Genomic DNA, 20,729 nt, shown 5'->3' on the forward strand with positions numbered 1-20,729 from the left:
AGATGACAAGAGTGCATCTCCAATATAGAACTATGGAGAAGGTCAAACCAAGAGCCTATCAACACCCAAATCAGGATGAGGAGATGGACATGGGTTGGTCATACACTAAGAAGACCCGCCAATCCCTTGATTGGAACCCCAAAGTAACACGAAAGGTGGGGCGTCCAAAACAGACATGGAGACGTCACTGTCAGACGAATTGAAAAAAGGCAGGCCTCACCTGGGAGGCTACCAAGAAGATGGTCAAGGACAGAAGTAGGTGGCGACACTCGTAAGACATTTTAAGTAAAAGTGTCTTGGCTTTAAAAAAACACACACAAACCAAACCAAATCAAAACAACAACAACAAAAAAGCGTTTGGTCGTCATTATCATCACGTACATAAATACCACATACGAAAACAATTGATCATCAACTCCATGGAATGTTTCCAGAGTATAAACAAAAAATCGTGTCCTTCCCTACCCTAATAGTATTAAATACATCCATTTAAGAAAATGACAAAGAAAATGAACAATGTACTCACCGAATATTTTCCCATGGAGGTCGTAACAAAATATGACAAAAGACGTGTGTGAGTTTTTCAATCCCTTCGTTGACGTCAGAATCGTACTGGAACCGGCAGAGCTTGACAAAGTGTGCAAATAGGAACTTGAGGGTCGTCTTGTTGGCCTCTGGCATCTCCGTCACCAGGCCCAGGACAGTCTTTTGATTGGAGGCTGCATCTGCCAGGGATGGGTCTTCCATCACTCCTGAGTTAGGGGAGAATGAAATACGATGATGGTGGATGCAAGCTTTTTTTTAAAATGGTTATATAATAAATTACTGGTGGTGATTGTAGCGATGATGATGGATCAAATTTTACTCATAATACTCATAAGATGAATGTGTCTAAATATAAGAAACTAAAAGTATATAAGCTGATTCAAACTTTTGTATAATTTTTCATTTTGTTAAGGGGATACTATTATAAGTTCTCTTAATCTCAAAATTTTTAACATAATCTACTTATCAAAATACTCAAGTTCTTATTAGTTAGCATGTCTATAGCATGGATTGATATCGAGTACTTACTAGCTGCTTGTATAAAATCTCGGTACATATCCACTGGAATCACCGGTTCCGGTAATTCCCGAAGATATTTCTTAAGGGCACTGGCGATGGAATATACGTCGTAGGCGTTGAGGGTTACCGCGTCTTGTTCACCTAGGGAATTCAGTCAATGGAAACGTTCACTTCAAAAATAAACTAACACTACCACAAACTTTAATAATATTAATATTAATATTAATATTAATAATAATCATAATAATAATAATAATAATAATAATAATAAAAATAATAATAAAAATAACAATAATAATAACAATAACAATAATAATACTTATAATAATAATATAATAATAATAATAATCATAATAATAATACTTATAATAATAATCATAATAATAATAATAATAATCATAATAATAATAATAATCATAATAATAATAATAATAAATAATAATAATAATAATAATAATAATAATAATAATAATAATAATAATAATAATCATCACCATCATCATCGATATCCATATTAATTACTACTACTTACTACTACTATTATTAATCATATTAGTATTATCATTAACTTGGATTAGGGCCAAAAATGGCATGTAACAACCGCCAACTATTGAAGAATTTTTAAAAAGGTTAAATCACCCATATCACAATAACATAACCACTTAATGTGAAAATAATAATATATACTCTTTTTTTTTCCCTTTCTAAATTACACATGTCTGCTAGAATCACAAAGCTATCAAGACTACCATCTAGGTTCGTACGTCGCATAGAATGACGCCGATTACATTGAAAAAGAGAAATGTTACCATTGTGACAGCTATCATAGAAATGAATAATATGTTGTTTATAGGCAGTGATAATATCATTAGCTATATGTGACCATTATATTTGCTTCCAAAATTACACAAAACAAAATTAAATCAATAACTAAAAAAAAAAAACCTTTAAAAAAGTCTATCTATGCTAGTCTAGTCTGGCTATTCATTTCTTTTTTTTATTTTGCGTTAATTGTTTTTAAAAATATTCACATTTTAAAATTTGCTTAGGGGTTTTTTGTTTTTGTTTCTTTCGTTGTTTTGGTTTCATTTAATACTGTTGGCTACGTTGTTTTTTTTAAACTCATTTCAAAAAGCGTTAAAAAAAAAAAAAACACAAAAAAACGCAGGATAACAGTTGAAAAGGGAAATAGTCCACGAGTACCGAGGACATCGGATCTGTACCATGAAATTCAATACTTTTTGTTCAACGTTGCAGTACGATTTAGTCATTTGCGTTTTTTTTTTCCCCTTACAATATTTTCTTTCTTTTTATTGTTTCATCCACATTGCAAAACCATATATTAAAATTTAAAAATGTGTCATAGTGCAGAACTGGACTCCTCCTCACCTCTATTGAAAGTGGCTTTGATTTCATTGACCTCTTCAGTCCTGGCTGATATACGGTAGAGTCCTAAAGCTTCTGATTCTGTGGATGATGAGAAACGAGATGCATTGAAAACGTGGGGTCAAGGCTCATTCATTTTAACATACCACTCAAAAAATTTTCAAGTTTTGAGTTGTTATTTTTCTGTTTCTTTTAAAGGGTTCTATTTGAGGGCATTGGTCAAATAGAATGATTTCCGCTGGTTAAATTGTAGCTAACAATATTTGACTTTTTTTTTTTATGGCTAGAAATACCAGTTTTATGTGCCTCACTATGTGCTTGACCCATTATCCATGAGCAAGGACAGTATTTCAGTTTGGATAGAAAACATTTTGCATGAAGAGAGATTATAATGACCCCCGTGTCAAAAAGCATACACATGAATCGGATTTTAAAAGCTTTTGAAAAATTGCGGAAAGGTATGGGGGGGGGGGGATTTTAATTATTTTCATCATTTAAACTATCGCTATATTATTTATAATGACAAATATTTTTGGCCAAAAAGAGGTTTTATTAGTGCGCGACAGTATGGATACCCCTGAGCAAGCGAGACTACAAATCCCCCCCCCCCTCTTTTTTTTAATTTAATTTCCATCATAAAAGTGAGTCCTGAGATAGAGACGTCTCTTTGCTTATATTCCTTCATCATACTCGGGGTGTAAAATGTGCACCTGGCCTGTAACAATGTCTGCCAGAAATAAAAAAAAAAAAAAAAAAAAATAAAAGACCCTTAGCGGCATCGTGTCTCATCTTTGATATGAAGTGTTGTTAGGACCTCTTAGTATATGTTTAAAAATTCGCGCAGTGTAAATAAAATAAAACCGTCAAAAAGACAAGACAAACAAACCAACAAATTAAAGACAAAACATGAGTAAAAATCCTACATTACTGACTGATGAAATAAGTGGACGAAGCAATAGGACTTACTGTGCGTGGTGCACCACCGTTCTATCTCCTCCACACACCGTATGATGACGTATGGAGCTTCCATCAGAGACCTCTCCACCTCTTCCCGTAGCTCCGATCCAAACACCGAATCTGAAAGAAGTGAGAGACCGAGACTATTGAAGACATTTTTCTTAGGAAAGTGATTCTGAGTACTGTATGAGGCGTATCGTATGTATTATTGTCGGTCTGTGCAAAAATGCAAATATTGGGTTGTTTTTTTTTTTTTTGTTTTTCTTTTTTCTTGTTTTTTTTTTTTTTTTTTTTTTTTTTTTTTTTTTTTTTTGAGGGGAAGGGAGGGGGGGGGGGGGGGGGGGGGGGTTGTGGGGAAGAAGCAGTTTGAAAATATCTCCCTCTCCCAGTAGGTCACATCACAGACTATTCTCTAAGGGTAACATCGATCATTGCAACAAAGGTGAAACGATTCTCTCTCTCTCTCTCTATCTCTCTCTCTCTCTCTCTCACACACACACACACACACACACACATACTAACACACACACGCGCGCGCGCACGTTATGAGAAGGATTAGACGCTACACTCCATGTATCGATAACGCACACATTACAAGTCTTCCTATCACTATCATAATGAATGTCATAATGACGTCGACTCAAGAACAAATTATAAGACAATTACACCCACTGTCTCTGGCGCCTTCCCGTGTCGAAAAGACGGCACACATTGATCTGACCTTTCCGTCATTGTTTTGTTTTTGTGGCGCTTGCAACATATCAAGGACATATCAGTAAAAGGAAAGGTGATAGTATAGTAAAAAAAAAATTAAAAAAAACAAAAATAAATCTAGAATTACACTTTTTTAAAAAGTAAAAGAAGTCCAGGGCCATTTGGGCCCATGGAGCCGGAGGTTTATCCCGATTTCTGTAGCATGAAACGAACAATATCAATTGCTTGCTATCCTTTGGATAGGACGCTAGTCTACCGCAAAGTACTTTCCGCCAAATCTAACAGACCCAGCTACCCATTCACTGCTGCATGGACAGGTGGGTCAGAACAATCTCGACTGCACCCGGGATCGATCTCGGTCCTTTTCCCTCGAGATATTCCGCCAAATGACAAAATCTCAGAACAAGGAAGTAATCTATATTTAGGCTCTTATTTTTGTTTTAATCTTTGGGTTTAAGGGGCGGTTTGGGTCTAATTATTAGGAAAATCCTTCAAAAATGGCAAATGATATTTTATTATCTTAGAAATAATATAATTGAAGTCCAAATTCTTAAAGTAGACGATAAAGGCACGAAATACAGTCGAAAATGGTACAGGTAGTAAGAAATGTGTGAAAAACGGGAAGCCATTTTGCTATTTTCTCAATATGTCATTTTTCTAAGGGTATGGGAAACTGTGCCAAACGTTTCTCAGAATCTATTCAATGAAATGGTCTGAAAATTTCCACAGTTATCACAAAGATAATGTATTTGTCACCATAGAGAGATTTTTTGGATAAAATTTGTGAATTTTAAATTATAATCCTAAATCTGAATTTTTTACATCAATTTTGTCATAACATTTTGATTCTCAACTTTGTAATGATCTAATAAAAATTCCATAAGCTTAAGCCGTAAAATCTCTCTATGGTGACACACTATGGTACAATGTTGACAAGAGGGAAGAATATGGAGGTCATTCCTTCATTAGTTTTTGTGGAACGTTTGCCACAAGATTGTTATATTTTTTGATATCAGACCCCCAAATTAGATCGCAAAATGGGTATCAACACAGATAATTAAAATTTTTCACCATAAATGTTTTTTAACCTATATTGACGATACAGAATGATTAAAACCGCCCAATATAGGTAATTAATTTTTTTTTAGAAAAGACCCAAACCGCCCCTTAATTAAGTCTAACTTATACTTTTTAGATATAATTTGAAACATTTACTTATAGGTATAGAAGTCTTTAAAAGCATCTCTTGCAGATATTACCTATATGAATGGTTATTCCATCTTTCTGGGAGTCTTTCCACAAGTTCCTAGCAGTGAAGGGCAAAAGTCCCATTGGAAAAAAATACAAAAAAGAACCCCCCTCCTGAACCGACATCCCCCATCCTTTATATTGATATAAATAATATAAATAATCATAATAAAAATAATAGATAATACTAAATAAAGGGAAGCCAGTGTTAGGAACTTGAGGAAAAACACCCCCCGACTATTTCAATTTTGAATCTATTGAATACTTAAGTATCATAATATACATATCTATGTATATTTGAAATTATAATGTATATCATTGTTGAAGAAAAAATCGATATTATATATATAACATATTTGATGTATGATCATGGGATCATGGGTCTTCCCCGAGTGGCGTCTGCATATAGAAGTTCTTCCCTAATGGTGACGTAAAAGGGCAGATCCAGCCTTTCTTGCTCGTCGATTTCGTTAACTTGCCATTACACCATTCACACAAACCAATCAACTCAGGTGTGAACTGGCTTATGTGTAAGTAGTGAAACAAACATCGTAAGAGTGCTAGTACAAATATGCCCACAACACGCGGCCACGCGACTTTTACTGCACGAAATGGAACATTTTAAAGGGACAATTGTACACTTGTCCCAACATTATTTTTTCTCCAAAAGTAATAAATTAAGGCTTCCTGAAACAATTTCATCAGAAGTTACTTAAAAAGGGGAGAATAAAAAGACTTACTGGAAGTAAAGCTGGGCCTCCGTATCCTCTCCAGCAAGGGCACATTGCAGGCTGTAGGTCTCTGTACCTGGCAGCATCTGTGGCAACACATGCCGCACTCTGGGGATCGAAAAAACGTATCCTTGAACTCGTCCGCAGTCACAATGGGACGGGGAGGTGGGGCGGGATAAGCCCTTTTCGGCTTTTGTTCCGTCACCGTCGTCGTAGCGAAGGTCGACGGCTTTAGGGGGTCAAACTGCACATAGCCGATCGGTTTGGACAGCTCGTCAGAGGCATCCGATGTATCCGCACTAGCTGCAGCCGCAGCGCCAGCCATAGCCGTGTCGCTCGTTTTTGACATTCCATCTGAACCAGCAGTTGCATTGACATCTGCGGCTACTGCTGTCGATTGGTTTAGTCTTAATCTAGATATGCCTTCGCAACACGACGTGGCCATGCGGTCGGTGGATGGCAGGGACTCACTCTCATCATCAGCGTCTTCTTCATCACCAGATGATAGACTGCCATCAAAGCCAGGCTCCTTGCCGCTGTCCTCTTGTTTGGCACTGGCTTTGCTCGGTTCCCCGCCGTCGGATTCCATTGTGAAATCAAAGACGAGTCACAGCTAATACAACGAACAAACAGTCACAATGCTAACCAAGACGCACTTCTTTTTTATTTTTTTAATTAGACAAAAATCCAATCTCGAGAAACATCAAAGGTCGTTTTAAAATCCAACCCAGAAGCAGTGAAGTGCGCTACGCTATCCTTTGCTCAAAGAGTCAAATCAACAAGTGATGATCATTTCTCTCTCCTTTTCTTCATTTCGTCAAATATTGGGTCATGTGACAATATCAAAACAAACAAAGCGTGATGCCTTGTCAGAGTGAGTGACAGTATTCACAATTGTTTAGATTATGATGATGAAATACCTGTCAGAAAATGTGGTTTGGTGAAAAACGCTAACCAGTCATTGCTGGCAAAAACAATAACAATAACAATAGTTAATTGAAATTAATTCTACCAGCCAAAACAAACGTAAAAAGTTGTCGCCCCGTCATATTTACACGTGTGTAACAGTTGTAACCGATTATTGTTGTTAGCATATGGTTACGTGAATGCTCACCATTTCTGTCGAGCATGAACTGATGAGTCACGTGATTCTATTCAATTGTTCCAAATTCGGAATGGGCATACGGAGTCAACACACAAAACAACACGTTAACTCTGAAAGTCTTTAGATAGAATGAAGTTGACGTCACTCAGGTCTTTGTTATTGTTTTTTTGCCATCCACGTTTATGAGTAATTCTCACTAAACTGTATTATCCATACAATAAAAGTTCATGGTTTTGTGTGTTGGTCCGTTATACTTCCGGATGGCAATGTTGTGAGCTTCTTAGCCAAGCGAATACTATCTTTTAGAGAGAAGCAATCACCTTGCAAGCGGTCAAGAAACAATTTTAAAAAATTACTGGTTAATTGGCTTACATTTGTAAGACCGACCCATGGCTTTTATGAATACAGGCCGACCAGCCGAAATGGACTTTATAAAGAGAACTTCCCTTCGGATTTACAGAGAGGGGAGAATTTAATCTTATTTTATTTTTATTTTTCATCTATCTAAACAAATTTGTCCTCATCCAGTCCATTCCGACATAATGCAAAATGGATGCGATGGGTTACAACGTGAGGCTATGTGGTCTCGTGGTATGACACTCGCTTTCAGATCGGAAGGTACTGGGTTCGAGCCTCGCGCGCGGCGCATAGTTGAGTCCTTAGAAAAGACTCTTTACTCACACTCTCACCGTACTCAGGTGTAAAATGAGTACCTGGCCGTTAACAGCGTTGTCTTTGTCCGAAAAATTGTAATATCGCCTTATAGGTGTTATGTACCGTCCTACATATTAAACGTTGGTGTTGACCAGGGACCCATTGTAAGGCGCTTTGAGCACATTTAGTGGATATTGCGCTATATAAAAGCTCATTTTTAAAAACTTACCTCTACATTGAACTCCCTGCCGTACCAGGCCCAGGAGAAACTGGTCACACACGTGACACCTCTGGGGGGATGAAAAGGTGAACTCTGCAAACCGATGCTCCGAATCTCCTGCCGCCGCTGTGGAAGATAAGTATAATAATACATTGCCAATTGATGATATGCGTTTAGGTAAAATAATCACATCGACCAGCCTTATCCAACGTACCAGCGCGCAAAAGTGTGCGTAATCTTAAACGTTTATAGTCATGATTGCTATAATTTAGTGAGAACTAATCATCCAAATGGCTGTCCTCAATTTCGTCCCATCTATTAAATCTATAAGAGATCAACACTTATATGGCACATTTAAACAATTTAGGCAAGCTCATAGTTCCGTGGTGCACAAACTGTTCCCCATCAAATAGTACTGAGATAATCCAGTCTCATTGCTAAACGGTTGCAAGAATAGAAGAAAAATCGACCCCCCCCCCCCCCCCCCCCCCCCACACAAACACACAAACAGCAAAAATGGAAATCCTGAAGAAAAAAAAAAAAAAAAAAAAAAAAAAAAAAAATATATATATTTATATATATATATACGATTACATCTCTCAGAGAAGGAAGAGTTATCTGGACCATGATATATCACATCATATATACAATGTTGAGCTTGTATATCATCAAAAGCAAGCAAAATATTTTTTTTTATAAAAAATGAAATCGGGAAGCCGGAGCTAGTTCCCTCACTATATGAATCATATTAAATTCATATCTAGATAAATCATTTTTAAATATAAATAAATAAATAATTAAGTCAAGTGAGAGAAGAAGAAAAACCTCCAAACCACTATATCCACCAAGTTATTTCAAACTACTACCAACACCTTCATCATCATCATTGCCTTTTTCACCCTGGGTCAGGGTATAGGCCACAGACAAACAGTTTCCATCCTTCTCTATCCTGAGCCAACTTTTTTATCTCATTCCAGGTCTTACCACTTCTTTGTATATCAGCTTCTTTAATTCTTCTCCATGTTCCTCGTGGCCTTCCCCTTGATCTTCTGCCCTGAGGGTTCCAGTCCAATACTTTCTTTGTTATAGTTGAGTCATTCTTTCTAAGCGTGTGTCCAATCCACCTCCATCGTCTTCTTCCTATATCCTCTCCCACTGGTTTCTGCTGTGTTCTTTTCCATACTTCTTCATTTTTTATTCTATCCATCCATTTTATTCTGAGTAGCTTACGCATGCACCTGTTTACGAAAATCTGTACCCTCCTTATACATGCCTGTGATGCGTTCCAAGTTTCACATCCATACAGTAGGACAGACTTCACGTTTGAGTTGAAAAGTCTTAGCTTTAGTTGAAGGGAGATATCTTTAGTTCTCCAAACTCTGTTCAAAGATGTGAATGCAGCCTGTGCCTTTCCTATTCGTGCTTTCACCTCTGCTTCCGTGCCTCCATCCTTGTCAATTATACTTCCGAGATAGCAGAAAGTGTCTATATCTTCGAGTTCCTGATCTTTTACTTTGATCTGCTCCCTTTGACGCGTACCTATCCTCAAGACCTTTGACTTTGCAGGGTGAATTCTTAGACCAATTGATTCCGAGAGGCTGTTTATAATTGTGGTTTTTGCTTGCATCTGGTCCTGGGTGTGGGACAGAAGAGCCAGATCATCTGCAAAATCCAGATCATCCAACTGTGTCCAGGGGGTCCACTGTATCCCATTTCTTCTCCCTTTGGAGGTTTCCTTCATTAGCCAATCAATGGCAAGGATGAACAGGAATGGTGAGAGCAAGCATCCCTGCTTGACACCAGTCTTAATTTCAAAGCTGTCAGTAAGCTGATCTTCATGTACAACCCTGCAACTTGATCCTTCATACATTTCCTTAATGAGGTTTACTATCTTTTCAGGGAGTCCATAATGTGCCAGAATTTTCCACAATGTTGCTCTGTCAATACTGTCGAAAGCCTTCTCGTAATCCAGAAAGTTGACAATAAGAGGAGAGTTCCATTCTATAGACTGTTCTACTATGACTCGCAGAGAGGCAATCTGGTCGGTGGTTGAACGGTTTTTCCGAAAACCTGCCTGTTCGTCCCGCAGTTTAGCATCTGTTGCATTCTTAATTCTCTCTAAAATAATACGGTTGAAAACCTTTCCTGGGATAGAAAGAAGAGTGATGCCTCGATAATTATTACAATTACTGAGGTCCCCTTTCTTTGGAAGCTTGATAAGATGTCCTTCCTTCCAATCCTTTGGGAATATCCCGTCATTCCAGATTCTCTCAAATAGTGGGTGCAGGGCCTCAGCATTTCTTTTCGCATCAACTTTTAGAGCCTCCGGTGGAATCTGGTCTGGTCCAGCAGCTTTCCCCCTTTTCATCTTGTTAATGGCACCCACAATCTCTGCTATCGATGGTGGATCACAGCTAATTGGTAGCTCATTCCTTGCAGGCAAAATTTCTGGCTGGTTGTCTGGTGGTGGTCTGTTCAGAAGGCAGTTGAAATGTTCCCTCCATCGTTCAGATTGAGCCTCTTTTCCAAAAATAGTTTTCCCATCTTTGTCTTTGACTGGTACCTCTGGTTTCCCATATTTTCCAGCAAGTGTCTTGGTAGTTTGATAAAGGATCCTCATGTGTCCTCCAGTCGCTGCTGCTTCTGCTTTCTCTGCAAGTCTGTTCATGAATGCTTCCTTGTCTTTCTTCACAGATCTTTTGACTTCCTTAGCTATGGCTCGATACTGCTCTTGTGCATCCAGCCTTGAAGCCCTTGTTCGGCTTGCATTCACTTGTTCCTTCCTTGTTCTCCTCTTTTCAATAAGGTCCAAGGTGGTTGGACTTATCCATTCTTTATGTTCCGATTTCTTTACCCCCAATACCTCATGGCAAGTTGTTATGTAGACTTCCTTGATCTTTGCCCAATGTGACTCTACATCTATGTCCTCCTCGAGCTCAGTAAGAGGTTGGAATCTATTACTCAATTGTAGTTTGAATTCCTCATTCTTTTCCCCATCAAGTGCATTCACCTCGAATTTTCTTCTTGTATGTGATCTGGCCCCGTGTTTTCTGAGTCGGAGCTTAAGCTTTGCCAATAGCAGGTGGTGGTCTGATCCAACATCTGCCCCTCTCTGTACTGTCACATCTTCCAATGAACGTCTGAATCTACGAGAGATACAAAATGATCAATCTGATTCTCTGTCACACCATCTGGTGAGACCCAAGTTGCTTTGTGGATCCTCTTATGGGGAACACTGATCCTCCAATCACCAAACTGTTGAATGCACAGAAATTTGCAAACCTCTCTCCATTATCATTCATTTCTCCCATGCCATGACGTCCCATGATACCTTCATAGCCTACGTTATCCTGTCCCACTTTTGCATTAGCATCTCCCATCAATATGTTGATGTCTTTCCTTGGCAACTTGTCAATGACTTGTTGTAGCAGACCATAAAATGTATCTTTGTCCTCATCTGTTGCATCATTTGTTGGGGCATAGATCTGTACAATGTTCATGCTGATCTTCTTACTCCGTGTTGTAAAGGACGCCATGATGATCCTTTCTCCGCATTGTTCCCATCCTCTCAGTGACTTCTGGGCAAACTTGCTTAGAATTATTCCTACTCCCTGTGTATGAATCCCGTCCCCTCTCCCTGAATATAAAATCTTCTCCCCAGACTTGAGGTGTTTCTGTCCGGATTGTATCCAGTGGGTTTCGCTTACTCCAAGTATATGCAGCCTGTATCTTCTCATCTCAGTCACAACTTGAGAGCTTTTTCCTGCTTCATACATGGTGCGAACGTTCCACGACGCAATTCGAAGCTGCTTGTTTGGCGAAGACGTCATCGGGTCAGCAGAGTCCTTTCGGCTTTGTCTGTTGTCCTTCATAAATTCTGTAATTCCAGAAACTCTTCGGTCGCCCAAGCTAAAAAAAGGATTTAGTTTGTCTGTCTGTGTTTCTGTAACGGTTTGAGTTTAACGGAAAGGGGTGTTAACCCTTTGCCAACCCCCAACCTGGAGGACCAGGTGACTCAAAGATGGGGGAATCACACACCATTAGTCGCCTTTTACGACACGCTGGCTTGGCGTTGGGCTATTCTTGACCCTCTCATTTGAGGGACCCCGGACACCACACGGGGAACCAACACCTTGCTACATAATAATAATAATAATAATGATAATAATCACACAGTCGAATTAAGAACGATGATGATTGAATGAATAAATGAACAAACGCATGGCACAACGACAGCGACAGTGACAGCAGCAATGGCAGAATGAATGGATGAAACGGATGGATATTCAGCAAGGCAAGACGCAGAAGTTGCTGATATCGAGATACAGATAATCCCTTGTCCTCCAAATCGTCTGGAAATTCCTGGGCTCTACAAAATATATTTTACATACACACACATACACAAACACACATATACGCACACGCGAACGTGATGACATGCGTACATATCGTGGACAGCGTGGATAAAAATGGCCACTGGCGACAGGGTTATTATGGGCAGGTTAGAATCCTGCAGTCATTAATTAGGTCGACATAGAAGCAACTGCTAAGGTATTGAATCGTTAGTCTAAAATCGACCCATTTTAAGTCTCACTAATCGTATTCAAGACTCACACAAAATCAGGAATCTGGATTTAAATCCACTGATCAGACGCATACTAAACAGCCGACGTGTGGAAGTATGAAATTGATTAAGTCCCCCGAAAACCGCTGGACAGTAAAGCAGATAGAAAAGACTCGTTTGTATCGTACACGTTAGTGTGAAGATTTTCCCACTTCAGTTCCCAACAATAAATAAATAATTTAATTTTAAAAAAAAAATTAAATACATCCATGACCCGATTCATACAAAACAATAAATCAGTATGAAAAACCACACATGAATCTGCGACAAGAGGCAATTCTCGTAACGTTTCGACACAAATAGTGACATTGGAGAAAAGCTTTTGAAATTGTGAAAAAAAATGTGACCAGAAAGTATCAACTTAGAAAAAAACTTGTACGATACGTCGAGACACAATATACCCGTATATACCATTCTTCCACCCACAGCTAATTACAAACCTTCAGTTTGAATTGTCATTATTCAAATCCGAGAAGAAATAAAACATTATTATTTCCACTGCTTTTCAAAATCATTTAGTATCGATGTCTTTTCGTGTCCTGCCTAACATTACGAGAACAACCATCTTCCACAGCCTAAAATATACCGCCTCACAGGCCAGCTACCGGAGGGCAATGCCAAATCACGAACATAAAAACAATTGTCCTCAACACACGTACTTATAGAATCAAATGTATATCAACGAACAATACAAAATTACAATAGTTTTATCTTCCACTCTCTAAATCATCAATTTGAAAATAGTTACCAACTGATGTCGGGCACATGAATAAGAAAGAAAACCAATCCACGAGCCACGTGTTAATAAAATTAACGTATATAAACCTAACAATTCTCGTAATATTCCCAGGTTGGTAAAATGTATCAAATATAAAAATCATTGAATTCTGATTTTATGTCGAGTGCAAAAGCGTTGGGCTAGCGACGTCATAACGCGAAAGATTTCATGAATGGCACACATTTCGGTTAAGGGTTGAAATACAGAATGGTGCGGCGACAGACCGAAGTGGGAAAATCTGAAAAATCATTTGTATGCGAAAAAGATGATAACGACGATGACGATGTCGATGATAATGATGACGATACAGATAGGATGTCGAAATAGAAACATGTCATTAAAATATTACAACCGTCACGTCAGACCCAGTCCCATCCCACCTCCTCGCCGGTAACGGTGTGCGATCTGGGTTTCTTATGAATGAATGGATAGATGGATGGGTGGATGGATGGGTGGATGGATGGATGGGTGGATGGGTGGGTGGATGGGTGGGTAGATGGATGGGTGGGTGGATGGGTGGGTGGATGGGTGGGTGGATGGGTGGATGGATGGGTGGGTAGATGGATGGGTGGATGGATGGGTGGGTGGATGGGTGGATGGATGGACGGGCAAATTGATTGATAGGAAAATTAATGCATTGTAGTGCCGCGCTGAAGACCGGTCTGGACCGCGGTCCGACGGTCTTTTAGCTGTGAACCGAAGACCGGTCCCAGAGGGGAAGACCGGCGCCGGTCCTCACTTCTTATCACCTTTCAACTAGTGCGGGGCGGTCCTTGCAAGGACCACGGTCCTACGGTCTCGCGCCATAGCCTACTACTTCCCCAGCGATTCGTTGCTTCGGTTGCCTATCTTCCACCAATCACCACCCATCCCACTTAATTAATTGCACCCACCCCCCTTTGCCATACACTAAACGACACAGACGACCATACAGGCAGACGACCACCAACCTCCACTCCGCAAACCGCCCTTTCGTGTGTGAGATGGGGGGAACAGGAGGCGCACGCCTAGGACGATTCCATTATACGGGGTAAATTTCAAAATTTACTACACCATAATGATCGCAATGACAATGATCTATGGTGAAGGCATGACCCCTCTTCTCTAATGGGTTATTGTTTGAAATGTATGTGACTACAAAAGATGTGTGTGTTTGTGTGTGTGTGTGTGTGTGTGTGTGTGTGTGTGGTGTCGAACCTAGCAAGTAGCAAATCCGATTTTTTGTTTTCTTTTGTCCATCTCTTGTCACCACTCCTTTCTATCGCAGTGTTGTCATTTAAAATAATACAATAATATTAAAATTTCGTTTGGTGTTTTTACTAATCAAATAATATAAGTTTCATTAGTTTCTTCCTTCCAAAAAACCCAGTTATAACGTCTGAATTTTAAAAAAGTCCCATAGAATATTTGGGGACCCCGATAGCTCAGTTGATAGAGCACTCTCTTTATACGCAAAGGGCCAGAGATCAATCCCGGGTGCAGTCGATTTTTTTCTGAATCCCTGTCTACTCAGCAATGAATGGGTAGCTGAGTTTGTTAGATCTGGCGAAAAGTCACCATCGACCCCTCTTATCACCTCATCCACCCCCTCTTATTATAACTTCACGTCTCTCTCTTACTCTTCAATGCTCGCTGCCCTCTAATGTGTGTGTGGTGGGGGGGGGGGGGGGGGGGGGGGGGGGGGGTAGGAGTTGCGTGTGTGTATCAACGCCACGAACAACTCGATCAACGCCTTGGGCGATGCCATTATCTCCGTTAATGGGGATAAATTTCAAATTTTATTAAATTATCGAAGTAACAATGAAGTACGGTGAGCAAATAAAGAAGGCATCACCCCTCTTCTCTAATTAGGTTACAATTTGAAATGAGTGTGACTACTCCGTGTGTTTTACTCCTGTAGGCCACGGTTTTCATCGTGTAGCGGTCTTTAACGGTTCAAGAATGAACGATCCCACGCTCTCAAAGGTCAAACCGGTTCGAATTTCCAACAGTCTCTCAGGAATGTTCAATGTCGAAAAGGACCGGTCCTTGCGGTCTTCATCTCCCAAGGACCGTAGGACCGTGGTCCTTAAGCTTGCCAAGGACCGCCCCGCACTAATGCATTGATGTATGGGTAGATGGATGGATGGAAGAAAGAATGATTGAATAAATGGATATATTGATGGACAAATGAATGCATAACTAGCCCTTGGATCAGTGGATGATGATTATAAAACGCCTAATGAATAAAGTATGCACGTGTGTGAATGAATGAAAGAATGAATGGATGGATGGATGGATGAAAAACATGAAAGAATAAATAGGTGCAAGGAAAATGGCGGGTATAAATGAATGAATAATGACTGCATGGCGTTCTATATTAATTGAACCGATTAAAGCCGTCAAAACAATGCAGATATGCCACACCAAAAAAAAAAAAAAACCCAATAAAATTACAAACGATTCAGCTATCACAACCATTACACTTCAAGACGTTATAATAAGACATCATCGTCTATCCTCATCGTCATTTAAAAAAAAACAATCCTTCATCTTAACCCCCCCCCCCCCCCCCCCCCCACTTTTTTTTTAATGAAGCCAGCAGTCCGTCTTTCTTTCAACAACAAAGTTAATAGTACGTATAAATTTCAGAGCCAAGCCATTCATGTAATTATTATTTCTATCATATTCATTTTAACATTACTACCTACAGTAACAAAACAACTTTTTTTCGTTTGTTTTGTTTTGTATTGGCCAGATAATCTTTCTTTTTTTTTTTTTTCAAGTTCAAACATTTACAAATTTAAACGCCCCTCCTCAACTTGTCAAAGATTCTCAAACACCAACATGCCTTCGGTATAGAATCTTTATAACTCGACAGTCAACTACATTCATCGATGTTTGAAGAAAAACAGAATATTTCTGAGTAAAATCATAAAGAGGTGTTTTATCGGTGTACGGCTGTAACTATCTGTCACTCCTAATAAAATGGAGCAGAATTCGAAATCCTAACCTTCACTCGTGAGTTAATTCATGTAATAATACAATATAATAGCTTTCCAAATTTAGGATTCCAATGTTCGATATGATAATAACCCGTATATACCATTCTTCCACCTACTGGATATTCGATAATTTTCGATCAGTGAGAGAGAGAGAGAGAGAGAGAGAGAGAGAGAGAGAGAGAGAGAGAGAGGGAGAGGGGGGGGAGATAGATAGGGGAGGGGGGAGATAGATAGGGGAGGGGTGGGAGGAGAGAGCTAGGGAGTGTGTGTGAGAGAGAGAGAGAGAGAGAGAGAGAGAGAGAGAGATAGGGGGTGGGAGGATAGGGATAGCGACAGGGGGGAGTGCGCGCGCGCGCGCGCGTGTGTGTGTGTGTGAGAGAGAGAGAGAGAGAGAGAGAGAGAGAGAGAGAGAGAGAGAGAGAGAGAGAGGAGAGGGGGGGGGGGGGGAATTAATATGACAGCACCGATTACTCGCCCGGCAGTAGCTACCTGAATGGCAAGTGGGGTAATTCAAAATAATAACAACACATGTATAATTAATATATATATATATATATGCGATAATGTAAATATGATAATATGAATAGTATAAATATGGAGATGAGAAATGGGAAGATGTAAGAGTAGAGATAAAGAAGAGAGAGAAAAGAGAGAGAGAGAGAGAGAGAGAGAGAGAGAGAGAGAGAAGAGAGAGAGAGAGAGAGAGAGAAGAGAGAGAGAGAGAGAGAGAAGAGAGAGAGAGAGAGAGAGAGAGAAGAGAGAGAGAGAGAGAGAGAGAGAAGAGAGAGAGAGAGAGAGAGAGAGAGAGAGAGAGAGAGAGAGAGAGAGAGAGAGAGAGAGAGAGAGAGAGACGATTGATGCATGCCAAGTGCGGGTATTAAAGATAAAAATAAATATAATACTAGGAGCACAATTTCCCGTGAACTCCCAGCATGCCTCTCGCTAACTCCGCCGTCGCCAAGGCGGACTGGAGGAAAGTATTGGAATTATTGGAATGCTGACGGCAGGCTGATGATGAGTAGTAGGAGAGAGGAGGTTGCGACTGGAGGAGGAGGAGCAGAGTCTTGGTGCGAGCCGAAGAAGAAACGACGACGCACGAATAGAATGAAGTGGTGATGGGAAGAAATCGCTAGGGAGCTGGTGGTGCCGTCAGCCAGCTATCGATCTTATCATCATCATCATCGTCGTCGTCATCGTCATCCAACAATATAAAAGCGTGCAATATTATGTTTCAATGAGCCGTCGAGTGAATGAGAAAGTAATGCAATGGATAAATGAAAGAACGCACGGATGTTTGAATGATTGATCGGACACGATTAATCGATTGATTGATTGATTCTAAGAAACAGGAAAGAATTACTTAACAGAATAACGGACTCTTATCTATTACCGTTACTATACATGAAAAGAGGGGGGTTTGTACTCTAATCATACGAAGATAAAGAGGCGATACGAATTGTGATTAACAAAAATGGAAAAGGTCTAGAATGAACACATGTCTCTTATTTATTATACTCGATCATTATTTCATTCCTTCACTTTTCTCCAACTCCCCCCCCCCCCCCCCCCCGCCTTTCCACCCACTCCACTCCGTTACTAATAATAAACATTACGTCGGAACAGAGTTGCAAAGCTCTGCTTGTCAAAATGTGTACAGGCTTCAAACAATTGGCGATAATAATTTGTCTTTATTTATTTTCTTTACCTTATTTATTATATTATATAGATAGTATGCAGATGACGTCACTCGGGCCTTTGTTATTGTTTTTGCCACCCGCGTTTGTGAGTTGTTCTCACTAAACTGTATTAACCACACTATAAAAGTTCATGGTTACACAGAGTTTGTGTGTTGGTCAGTTATACTTCCGGATGGCAATGTTGTGAACTCCTTGGCCAAGCGCATTCTATCTATATATTAAAAATTCTTAATGGTATTTTAAGGCCGAGGTTGTGGTGGTGGTAACAACACTAATTCTTCTCCCTTATCTATCTAATGTATAATTCGGTTAAGGGAAGAGGTTGTCGAACCCACCAGACGAACTGTAAATTTAAATTTATATGAATTGTTGTAGAATAGGTCAAGGATTGTATTAGGCGTTAGGCAAACAGTTTCAGATAAAATGCAAACACCCAAATTAAACACGACATAATAAACTAGATATTTGTAATAAACAGTCACAAAAAACTTATTTCAATGTTTTCTTTTTTATATTTTTTTATTTCGGCCTGAAAATACCTACTTCATAAATTGATAAATTCAGATAAAGCTCAACCTAGCCAAAATAAATAAATAAATAAATAAATTAACAAATAAAATTTTAAAACATTTCTTTAAATCCAGAGTTCTTCAAGTCTTGAGTAGTTAAAAGAATTTTACACGATTGGTGGTGGGGGTGGTTGGGTTTAATCGAACCATATAGAGGAGAAACGTAAAGGTTTTCTGGCTCAATTATATTTTTTTAAATAAAGGAAAAAAAAGGGGGGGGGGGTGTTTTGTCAGATTACAGATACGAAATAGAATTCAGACGAGTTATTTGCTATGGGGCGTTCATATTCAAGTTCAGCTGCATTTCCTAATAAAATACAAGGTGGACTTGAATTTAAACCGAATTCATGAACTATGTCCTAATATAAATAAAAATCAAACTCATGTTAATGTAAAAGAAATCAATGAAAGGGCTGAGCACTTTAAACATAGCCTATATATTGTTGGTGTTGTTTTGTTTACTTTGTGTTTATTTAATATTGCTGCTCTATAACACGGGGACACATTTTAATGTAGAAACTAATAAAAGGTCTGACCTTTTTCAGAATTGTCTATATTCTTGTTGATTTTTTTTATTTGCTTCGTCAATTTTTAATACACGTTGCTGTATAAAACGGACAGGGGAGGGGGGAAATAAAGTGAATGAATGAATAAATAAATAAATAATTCAAAAGAGATAAGACGGATGGATGGATGGATAGATAGATAGATAGATAGATAGATAGATAGATAGATAGATAGATAGATAGATAGATAGATAGATAGATAGATAGATAGATAGATAGATAGATAGATAGCTGGATAGATAGAGTTAAGCTACCTTACCTTCCATATCCAAGCAATGACCAGGGGGTGGAAGGGAGGAGGCGTATGGTCTCTGTAGGGAAGACACACACACATAAACACAAAGTTATATCAATGGTCAATAAATGCATGGGAGACCAAATGCATCATTTATCTATATATAATTAATATGATAGGCAGGGATGAAGATGATGATGACGATTATCGTTACATTTTCATGGTGGTGATGGTGATGATGATGATGATAATGACGATGTACAAAATTGAGCTAACACAAAGCAAAAAAAAAAAAAGAAAAAAAAAAAAACACTTTAAAATCTTATTTTATAGGGCATGGAAAAATTCTAGCAGCGTATAGCGTATTCATATCATTCTAGTATCTACCACTGAAATGGCATCATAACATGTACACACAATTTTACACTAATATAGAACGACAGGGGGAAAAAATAATAATAAAACAAAACAAAACAATAAAAAATAACAACAAAAAACCCCACCCCATCACAATAATTAAACATTTTTTTACACGAACAAAACAACAAAAAAAAAACAAAAAAAAAAAACAAAACAAAACAAAACAACAAAAAAAACACACAATAACATAATATAGATACTTTAAGAGACGAATAAATTATGTCTTCAGATGTTTCTTGTAAAACCAATTCCCTGCTTGAGAACCGGAGAGTTGGAGGATGTGATTCTAAACAGTTGGACCAGTGTCATGAAACAATCAAACCTTAGATAATTTCAATTTGTTATGTATTAATAAAAGATTGAAATCCTGTAACCGCAGCAGTTGTATGAAGTAATTCATTCTTTTATTTACGACCGAGCAATTTCTTGAAAACACGAAAACAAGCAACAACAAAAAAAGCGCAGTTTTGTATTAAAATCTAGAATCTTTACTTTGGAGCCAATGGTGCAAAACGACAGATTTAAATAACAATACTGAAATCTGATGTTGTATCAACCTCGTCGCTTTGTTCTGAACTCTTTAAAAGGCCTAAAGGCAAAGAGTTACAAAAATCAAGTCTTATTTATATCAATAATGATGCTACTACTACTATTTGTCATGGCGTCAGCCAATAGGGTACGGCCAATATGAAAAATTCATCTGATTTCTAAATTAATCATTTTTACAGTTTGCTTGAGATGTTGTGATCTAACTTACCACCAATATTTTGCTTTAA

At 38.7% G+C, this 20,729-nt stretch overlaps 1 protein-coding gene across 13 annotated transcripts in view; it reads right to left on the reverse strand.

Annotated features, from left to right (window-relative positions):
* Nucleotides 1–20,729, reverse strand: part of LOC144965814 (phosphatidylinositol 3-kinase regulatory subunit gamma-like) — a 188,373-nt gene that overhangs the window by 24,215 nt on the left and 143,429 nt on the right. For all 13 annotated transcript variants that reach the window (XM_078901590.1, XM_078901580.1, XM_078901572.1 and 10 more), the window contains 7 exons: nucleotides 19,558–19,609; nucleotides 8,090–8,206; nucleotides 6,111–6,209; nucleotides 3,418–3,528; nucleotides 2,455–2,532; nucleotides 1,075–1,206; nucleotides 527–752 (listed from right to left, as the gene is read on the reverse strand). In XM_078901590.1, the coding sequence (XP_078757716.1) occupies nucleotides 527–752; nucleotides 1,075–1,206; nucleotides 2,455–2,532; nucleotides 3,418–3,528; nucleotides 6,111–6,209; nucleotides 8,090–8,206; nucleotides 19,558–19,609 (815 nt within the window). The remainder of the gene's footprint in view (nucleotides 1–526; nucleotides 753–1,074; nucleotides 1,207–2,454; nucleotides 2,533–3,417; nucleotides 3,529–6,110; nucleotides 6,210–8,089; nucleotides 8,207–19,557; nucleotides 19,610–20,729) is intronic.

The sequence above is a fragment of the Berghia stephanieae genome, chromosome 1 (genome assembly GCF_034508935.2).
Source record: "Berghia stephanieae isolate SIO BIC M18660-M18661 chromosome 1, UCSD_Bste_1.3, whole genome shotgun sequence".
Classification (NCBI taxonomy): domain Eukaryota; kingdom Metazoa; phylum Mollusca; class Gastropoda; order Nudibranchia; family Aeolidiidae; genus Berghia; species Berghia stephanieae.